At 49.6% G+C, this 10,113-nt stretch overlaps 1 protein-coding gene across 1 annotated transcript; it reads left to right on the forward strand.

Moving 5' to 3' along the window:
- Positions 1-7,637: 7,637 nt before the first annotated feature.
- Positions 7,638-8,704, forward strand: LOC124666388 (ethylene-responsive transcription factor 8-like). The gene has a single exon (XM_047203718.1). It carries the CDS (start codon positions 7,701-7,703, stop codon positions 8,409-8,411), a length of 711 nt encoding a protein of 236 aa, XP_047059674.1. The 5' UTR covers positions 7,638-7,700; the 3' UTR covers positions 8,412-8,704.
- The last annotated feature ends 1,409 nt before the right edge of the window (positions 8,705-10,113 follow it).

A 10,113-nucleotide genomic window follows, 5' to 3' on the forward strand; every position in this document is an offset into this window, starting at 1 on the left:
GCGGAGCGTTGATGCGCCCGCTCCCCATTCCGCATACATCTGGTGCTCTGTTGCCATTAGCATGGTTGTTGACGGCGGGACGACGCCCTCGCCTGGGCGAGGGGGAGGGGTCCCCCCTGCGTTAGCAACATGGTTGGGTGGCAAATAAGACGGTTTTCTTCGCACGCGTCGTCCTACTACCTGCGAAACTCAGCGCTCCCTTCTCATTGTGCTTATTTTCAACAATGATCTTCGGCTTGATCTATGTGTTTTCTCTATGGCATTGTGTTTTGGATGCTCTGTGTGTTATTGCAGTTGTAGCTTCAGTGCGTAGAGCGTTTGCCGTGCAGTGTAGGGTCGCAGGTTAACTCCTGCAAATGCCCAAACCTGCACTTGTAGCAGGGTTGCTTAAGGACCTCTCTACGCCGCCATTTTGCCCACCCATCGTGCCTCTATAGCTTTTTTTGCGCTTTGCTACTTTCTTTAAAGCTTGTTCAAACGTTTGTAATCAGTATCTTATATCCTAGCCGTTTAAGGTTTTATTATTTATTATTTTATAAAGTCGGTCTTTTCAAGCCTTCTGTTAAAAAAAACTATTGCGTTGAGCGGTTGAGAGGCTCTTGGATCTTGGAGAATCGAAACATTCAGACCCCAGACCCAACGCTCCAATCAGTAGGCACACAAGCGGTGAGCCAGAGTGAGCGAGATCTCGGCGTCGGCAAAGGGGTGCCAACGACCCGCGGTCCTAGCCAAGCCATAAACTGGACGGCAGCGGGCGCCTGGTACAAGGGTCGCGGGGTACGCCCAGCAATTCGCCTGTCCATCCGTGAGAAAGTGGCAGTGCGGCAGGCGCAAGCGTGTGATGGAAGCGGCGCGGGCGGCGGCATCACGCAATCCGCGGGGGGCACCCCACCCGGCGCGTGCGGCGTGGCGTGGCCTGGGAGCGTGGGTGGTGGTGGGCCCGGCGGTGCCGACGGACTGTCGGTCTACGGACTACGGAGCGCGGCATGCGTGGTGGGTGCCTGCCCCACGCCAACGGCACCGCGATCCGAGCAACACGCCGCGCAGCCGGCCGATGCCGACGTCTGGGTCCCGCCACCAGTACCCACGCTCGTCGCTCCGTTTACGCCGCCGTCGGCCAGCACGATTTGTTCTCGGTGCTAGGGTAGGGCTGCTTTCGTCGTGCGTGCGTGTGACGCCCGCCATGCAGCCGCTCGAAAGTAGCTCCGCCGTCGCGCTCACCGGGGATCGCCGGATCGGCCGCTGCTTTTGGGTGCCTGTCGTGAATATTCAACGAGTTGAGGTCGACTCGATCAGAATGCTGCCGTAGCCGTAGTGTGCGTGAGAATAAAATATGTAGACAATATCTGCATGAATTCTTCTAGGACAGTATTGTTTTTTTCCGGTTCTTAAAATATTTTCTTATGAAAGGAATACGGTAAGGGAATCCCCTACAGTGTTTTTTTTATAATAAGAACCAAATTGCTAGCTAGTGGGACTTGAGCACCGGTGGCTGGGTTGTACATCCACTTCCCTAACCGAATGAGCTAGGCTCACTTCTTTCTTAAAATATTTTCTTACCCGGTATTACCTCCATTAGGGATAATAAGGTCGACGCGTATTCCCAGATTGTCGATTTAACCAACATAGCATCTCTACTAGATTCCGCAAACAATGCAAACATGTGAAATAATCGTTCATTCTTAGTTTTTAGCAAAATTCCTGCCATGGAGACGATGCTCAACACGACTAACTCCACCAGGTCCCTTCCGGCGAGCTCCGCCATTCTTCTCCTTGTTCCCCATCCTCTTCCAAGCGATTCTGCCATGGCCATCATGGATTCATGGTCGAGCTTCGGTGCGGCTGTAGGGGGGCGGTGCCACGCGGGCAGCAAGCGTGGTAGGGCGCCTGGTGACGGGCGCAGACCGGTGGTGGGCATGGAGAGATGAACGGGTTAGGCACTTGGGAAGATGACGAAAAAAGAAATTAAAAAAAACTGGTAGGTGGTCCACTAGTGACAAATTCTGCTATTTTACGGTTTCCTTTTACGGGATCCGCTCTATGTTTCTTCGATTTGGGAAGCTTTATAGTTTGAGATTTACGAGGTCTGCTAGAGATGCTCTCAGTAGTACGTTCCATTTTTTTTCAAAAGGAAACATAGGGTCTCTCTTCAACTAAAGAAAATCTCGAAAATATGGTGTAAAAAATTTAGGGTAAGAGCATCTCAACCCATGACCCCCCACGTCGACCGTACTAGCCATATGTGGTCATCATGGTTTTTTGGTCACACCGACGAGCCTTAAAATGCGCCTCCCGCCTCTGGTCGTTGCGCCCATGGCGTGACTGGGCTCGATCATGTCCCTGGTGGGCAAGGCGTGCATGAGGATGAAAGGGTCAACGGCAGTAAGCGGCGAAGAGGAGGTGCGGAGGCGGGAGAAGATCACCATGGCCTCAGGGAGGTCGCCTACCACCGCATGGCCCACGAGAAGGGTTGCGTAGGAGGACTCGTCGCGTTTGGGCGCTAGTCAAATAGGGCATGCGCACCCAGAAGGCCGAGCATCCTCGTCCCATCCTCTTTGGCATTTTTTCCTATATGGGTTGAATACTAGTGTGGGAACCTCTCCCCAAAAGTGTCGGCAGTGTCGCCAGCGCTCCCCAAATATGTCCTACATGTACCCTATCAGCTACCATTTGTGGCTCCCGGTGACATCTCTAAGAGCATTTCTAGCATATATCGCATCGATCAAAACCTGTATAATAACTGACATTTTTGCAACCCGTATACCGGAAAATGGGTCGGCCCCCAAACGTTTTTGCAACCCGCATCGCGCCTCGAAATGATGCATATAAGCGAATTTGAGACCTAAATTCCTAGTTCACCGCATCGCTCCAAAACGGTTGGTGGGAGGGAATATTTAACTCAGAAGCCTCCTTTCTTTGTCGTTGCTGCCACCACCATTGGTTGATTCTGGCCATCCCCACCTTTGTGGCAGTTCGGAGAGTCCTTCGCCGCCGCCCCGTGACTTCTTGACAAATATCTGAGAAATAGTGTTAAAATTCTGGCATATTTGGAGTTAAGGCGGAAATTTATGGATACACCACCAGGCTCCAGGCGACGACCTAGAAGGCGGGCGGGCTGGGCGGCGGTGGTCTGTGTGAGGGCAGCGATCGGTTCGTGGGACGAAGAAGATAAGAAAAAAAGAATTCAAAGAAAAAAACAAAAATGTGGGCACACACGAGTTTTGCCCTCACACAGACCGAGTAAAATATTTTACCGTTTGCGAGTTTTGAGGTTTCGAGGTTTAAGAAGTTTGGGGGTAAAATCATGCACCACGGGGTGCGATAACTGAAGCTCCGGTGCCTGCGTCCATCTCGCCGAAAGGAGCTGCACGAAATTCGGTCCGCTTTTGGCAACAGCAACTCACGCTTTCTTCCTCGCGACGACCAATCAAAAGCGATCGGCGCGGGCCGTCTGTCCACCCCACCACCACCGTATCCCGCGGCGGCACCCAGCTTCCTTCCTTCCCCACACGACACGGTTCCTCCCCCACTCCCCCGCGCGGCTAGCTTGACGATCCGTTAATTACTGCGGCGTGCGCCGTGCGGTGCGTTGGATGACAGGGAGGAACAGGATAGGGCGACAGACAGCGCGGCGGTGGCGCGCGGCCCACGTGTCTTTCTTTATTCATTCATTATTACTGCGAGCTCCCGTGCGCCGCTGATGCCGACGACCCCAGCTCGGCACGGATCGCGATGGCGTCGCCTTCCTTCCCCGCCCGTCGCGGGGCCCGCTCGCGCTACGTGCCGCTTCCGGCCGGGTCCCACCCAGCGGCGGCTTTGCTTCCCCTGTCCCCTTTCGGCACTGGTTTCTTGGAGATTTTGCGCCCCGGACCTCGCCTTTGGAGGATTTCACGCGATGGGTCCTGCGGAGGAGTTTGTTGGCCACGCGTTTCAGCTACCACCATGCAAGGCTTCTCGTCCTGTCATTTCGAGATATTTTCATTTCTATACTATAATAAGCACACTGTTGGCACATCCAACATCTAATCTACCAAGCTCCTAGGTTGTTTTCCAACTACAGAATCACCGATTTGACACATCAAGAAGACTAGCACAACGTTTGTAATTTGCCCTCGTGTTGTTCCCGGCGCTTAACTAAATTAGGGCCTTCCTTCTTATTTGAACGGAATGGATTAGACTTCGCTCATACCATATCTGCCATAATTTTTTCTCGGATTCAGGTTGGAGAGGACACTGATCAATTGTGGGTTTGATTTCGCTATCCCGGACGCCAATTCGAGTCGGAAACGCGACAAACTCATACAGAAAACAACATTAGTAAGATAAATACTCTCACGGGCAGATAATTACAATTCAGGAACAAATTAAGATACATTTAATCTTCCATTTTCTCCAAGAGTTCAGTTAGTTAAGAAGATAGAGACATTACTCCTGAGAAAACCCAAGCATTCTCGAGATGGTATAAATATAAATTCGATTAGTAGATACACGATCAACATTCTGGTGATAAAATGTAGAGTTAGACACGCAAGCTAAATGAATTCGGTAACTCAATAGATACCAACTCTATCGGTCATATTGGCCTTACCGACAATTGTATTATCTGGTTTGAAATGTTATTATAATCCCAGTTAATTTTCAGATAATCTATTTTCTATGGTGTATCCTATACAGTAAAAGGGCCACTACTTTGAACTAGTATATCCTTATACGGCAGATTCTTTAAAGTCGGATATGGAAACCTTTAAATGAATTTGGGCAGAATCCACTTGTGGACACCAACGGATTTCCAAAATGGTTGATGACTCCCACAAGGTAGCATTTCCGTGAAATTGTTTTGGGGCAATTCTAGTATTACTAGCGGTACCTTAGCCGGTGTGAAAATTATTCCATCGATTTACATGCCTTTAATATAACTTGTTGTTTGCATAATTGAATATTATAACACTCATGCAAACAAAATTTTGTACCAGAATTTGTTTTGCTCAATGACATTAAAAATGTTATAAAGAAAAATATGAGCTAGTAAGGTGGTAACTTATTATCATATATTTTCTATATATCAACCTCCATGGAAGTTATGGTAAAATGAGCAAAATATTAATATAATATGTTACCAAATTTAATTCAATGGTCATAGAAGAAATGAGTTACTTACAAAGCATACATAAAATATAAATTAATATATTTTATGTAGTATACGCGTATCACATGTTATATAAAGCCCGAAAAATATAAAGCTAAAATTTTAATAGACAACTTAAAGACACACGCGAAATGCAAACAATGAGTACTCAAAGGCAGAATCAAATCCATATATAGCCCATGCCAAACACTTTGATTTTTTCTTGATGATTGTCATTATCTACCGACCTCATAAATTTTCATATTAAGACATCATTGCAAAATATGTTCGGCTTCTGCGAGGTCAGTTATCGAGAACATGAAAATAAAAACTATCATCCAACATCATCCATTAATTAGCAAGTCGGTAGATGGAAAACTATTTATAGTTACCTAGTTTGTTTTCTTTGTGAAAAGAAGTTGTTTATATATATTAGCCATATTTCTGGAAGGCGTAAAATTATGCATATTTATGATTATAATGGAATGACACACAATAATTAATCAATGATACCAACTGTGTGCTTAAAATACCACACATCAGAAAATAAGCATTTTGTGAGTTAAACACGACATAGCTTACATTTGTACAAATCCGCTTGACGCGTCCATCAGCTCACACCCCTTCGAGGAGCCCAAGGCCCCCGCTGGAGAGGAGCTACCAGATCTGCCGCCGGCAAGCGAGACGCTCTTCTCTTCGCCCTTTTTTCCTGTGCAGAGAGAAAGGAGAGAAGCAAAGAGATATGAGGTGGATTAGCATTTTCATTGGTAAAGCTACCACCGGAAACCTGCTATGCAAAAAATAACCATTTGAAAATAGTAATAGTACAATAATAAACATGTATGATAACTCGATGTATTTGCTTTTAGATAAGTTTCATATAGCAATTGTAGCTCAAAAGAGTTAATAATTGTATGCCACTAAATCATAGACCGAGACAAAGCAAGATATATGTAAATCACGGGAAAGTCGATCAAAACTAAATAGGTGACACTTGCCAAGATGCTTTTAACCAAACAAACTAGTGTTGCACAATCATGTGAGGCACAAGGACCATAATTAAGCATGATTAACATTTCAATAGTTTTTTTTTGTCAGCTATCTACTACTGTTGTTGAAAGGTTTCTTTTGTAACAAGATGATATTGTAAGGTGATAATTACTAAAAACTTTGAAGGTAAGCAACACAAAGTACTTAAACTATTAATTAGCAAATCCATAAATTTCAAATAGTTTTTCCAACTAAAAAGCAAAATCACGCAGAGGTTGATTATCGAGAATGTTAAAACCAAAATTCTTACCGAACACTATCATTCAATTTGTAACTGGGTAGTTAGAAACTATTGCTGGTTACCAATATTTTTTGATGTTGTGAATAACGATCCTTTTATAGTAGCAACATACCTACAGGGCGTAAAATTGTGGGCATTTATGCTTGTTCCATAGAATGCCACTCAATAATTAACCTGTAATACTAAATATATCCTTAAATATACCATCCATTAAAAAAAAGCATTTTGTGAGTTGAAGACGACAAAATTAACAACTCTCTAGATATGGAATGTAATTACATAGCTGAATGGATTAACATCTAACTCACTTGCAAGGCATGCTACGGTGCACACCTACTTATTGCGCAATCATGTGACATACAAAAGTCTAAAAAATGTGAATAAACATTTACATGCCTTTAATTTTAAATGTGCAAGCTAGACTAAAAGTATGAGACGAGTCTCGATGTCTCTCCCCTCTTCCGCTACACTGCTGAGGGCGAATTTGTGGTCTTCCCCGTCTGATCCACCTCGCATCCACCGAAGCGGGGGATTCCTCGCCTCCGTCGGCCGCTACGTCGGCGGGAGGGCGGGGGATCCCCGTTTCCCGGCTGCAGGGGACTTCTTCCAATGCAAACCATCAGTGGAGAAGCGGCGGTTCCGACGCGCCATCGTCACGTGCTTGATGCCGGCATGGTTGGAGTCTATAAAGGACCTCTTTGTAATTTGCTTTTATTTCAGGATTTTTCTGTAAAATCTTGGACTTACTAAAATATAGTTGCTTACAATCTTGCAAAGGCAAATCTTTGGGCTATTTAGTGTTTTTTTTTGTTGGACTATCTGCTAGTGCATAATAATGAGGTTTCTTTTGGCAGGGAAATTAAATGATCTTGCGAGAGAAAGAATGACGCATAACGCATAGTAGAGAAACTATTCATGAAGCAAAACCGTCGGATGGCACCCGGCATACGTTGTGTAATTTGCAACTCTGAAGGTGGGCTGAAGTGAAAAATCGCGGCCGCCTAATTTAAATGCCGGCACGCAAAAGACGAGGTGGGGGGCGGCGGCGAGGAGAGGACAGTCAAAGCGGTCGCTGACTGCGCCGAGTTTTATTCCCTCTCGCGGCGCTCCACCGCTCGCTCCCCTTTTCCCCTACTCACTTCCCTTTTTTAACCCCCCGCCCACCTATAAATGCCCACCGCCCCCCGACTCGCCTCCTTATCCTGCCTGCCCGCTCCCTCCCTCCCTACACACCCTCTACCAAAAACATACGCGCACGCCACTTGTACCACCTGCTCGGCACGAATGGCGCCCAGGGCGGCGGAGAAGGCGGCCGTGGCCCCGCCCACCGGGCTCGGCCTCGGCGTCGGCGCAGGGGTTGGCCCCGTCGCCGGCGGCCCGCACTACAGGGGCGTCCGGAAGCGGCCGTGGGGCCGGTACGCGGCGGAGATCCGCGACCCGGCGAAGAAGAGCCGGGTGTGGCTCGGCACCTACGACACCGCCGAGGAGGCCGCCCGCGCCTACGACGCCGCCGCCCGCGACTTCCGCGGCTCCAAGGCCAAGACCAACTTCCCGTTCCCTTCCTCCTCGTTGTCGTCCCCTCTCGCCGCCGGCATGGGCGGAGGGAGCCCCAGCAGCAACAGTACCGTGGACTCGAGCGGTGGTGGCGGCCAGGCGCCCATGCAGGCCCTCCCGCTGCCGCCCGCCCTCGACCTGGACCTCTTCCACCGCGCGGCGGCCGGCGGCGGCGCCATGCGGTTCCCGTTCAACGGCTACCCCGTCTCCCGCCCGGGCCCGCCCATGCACCCCTACTTCTTCTACGAGCAGGCGGCCGCCGCCGCGGCCGGGTACCACCGCGCGCTGAAGACGGCGCTGCCGGTGGCCGCCGTGGCGCAGAGCGACTCCGACTCCTCGTCGGTGGTCGATCTGTCCCCGTCGCCTCCCGCGGCCACCGCCGCGCGCAGGGCGGCCGCGTTTGAGCTGGATCTGAACGAGCCGCCGCCCGCGGAGAATTAGACAGATGTTAGACGATGATGACTGTAGTTTCTTAATTTTTCCTTGATCAGGAACGTTTTCTTTTCTCTTCTTTTGCTTCGGTCCTCTCCCCTGTATTTTTGTTTAGTTGCCTGAGACCGACGGAGGAGCCTGCCAGCCAGCTTTGTAAATAGTTTTTTTTCGCCGAGAACAGTACCGATCTGAGATCTGCTCGTCTAGACGGATGAAACCTGCGTTGAGGGTGATCTGAACCTTGAAGTATGTGTGTAGCAAGGAAGGAGTATTTCGTAAGATCATGATGGTTATTCAGAAAATCTGTCTCTACTAGAACATCTTTTGCCCCAAAAGGTAGTATAGATGCAAAGCTGTGAAATATTTATTCACTGAATTGAATGGCGCCGCTCGGTTTCAGTCATCGGTTTTGTGCTGCCATCTGTGCGACATGACAATGAATGGTTTGCTGAATTAAACATCGGCTTGCGCATGGATACTTCCGGACACAGACTCATGGGAGGTTGATTGTGAGCAGTAATTGCTTTCACTTATCACATCTGAATCGCCGCCAGAGCTGGAAACAAAGGGCGGAGTAGATTTGTGCACGTAATTACTGCTCATGGGGCAGCTGTCAGGCGGCGGCCAGGAAGCATTATTTTCAAACCCTTCTTCACACGGTGACAGCTCGCGAAAGAGACGGCTCAGATCTGAGACGACGGGCGTACGTGGGCACGGGAGACAAGTGTGGACGGGACGCGAGAGTCGCGCGGCGGAGGAGGCGGCAGCAGCGTCGGTCGATCCGATCCGATCCGCGGCGCTGGCTGGAGTAGGATGGAATGGCGACCGTAGCTCCTCGAGAATAACGTGTGCGTGCGGGCGACGCCTGTACGACGCGTGTGGGTGCGCGCGCGCGGCCGGCCGCCGGTCCCCGCTGCGCTGCCGGCTGGGATCCGCTGCGGGATCGTGGGCTGCGGGCCTGGACCTGCGCGGGGCGCGCCGCGTTTCGGTTGGCTGGGACGGGGGCCGCGTGTTGGGGCGGGCGCATGGGATGGGCGGGAGCGCGAGGACCGGGCGTGGTCTCGGGCGGCCGACAGCGGTGGGCGGAAGGGCGGGCATCGGGAGGCAGTGATTCGCGCGGCGGCAAGCTTCTCCTTGCTGTGGGCCCCGCCCGCGTGCCGCGCCATCCGACGCTTGCCGCTTTCCGCCCCTCGCTAAATTCCACTGCGGCGGCTGCTACGTGCACATCGTGGAGCATTTCTTCCAGCCCCCACATATTCTCGAGTTAGCCTGGAGCAAAAGTTTACGTTAATAAAAATTACTGCTTGTATGCGTATCCATCTTCTTTTTTGATTGCTCGCCACATAAGCATATACGATGTGGTAGTGTATTGACCTGCTGACTGGGATAAATTCTTAGCTTGAAAACATGATTTCAATGCTTTAAAAGTTTTCAAACAATCTGGATACAGATAATGTAGTATTGTACCCATATACAAAATGTCCACCCAAAATACCTTTGATTCTTTGGCTTAACAAAAATGACAAATCAGCAGCAGGTAATATTTATCCTCGAAAACTCTCTCATGCCTGCTATCACGAATAGGCGATTTCCACATGCGTCCACCGCCACCGATACTCGCCATCAGAGATCGGAGATGGCGAATAAGGAGCCAAACGTTGCGGGTTTCATCCCCTTCGCGACCTCGATGAAGGAATCCAAAGCGACGGCG

This window comes from Lolium rigidum, chromosome 6, assembly GCF_022539505.1.
Source record: "Lolium rigidum isolate FL_2022 chromosome 6, APGP_CSIRO_Lrig_0.1, whole genome shotgun sequence".
In the NCBI taxonomy this organism is placed as follows: Eukaryota; Viridiplantae; Streptophyta; class Magnoliopsida; order Poales; family Poaceae; genus Lolium; species Lolium rigidum.

Coding starts and splice junctions, on each gene's coding strand:
- LOC124666388 (XM_047203718.1), top strand. CDS start 7,701: ATGGCGCCCAGGGCGGCGGAGAAGGCGGCCGTGGCCCCGCCCACCGGG.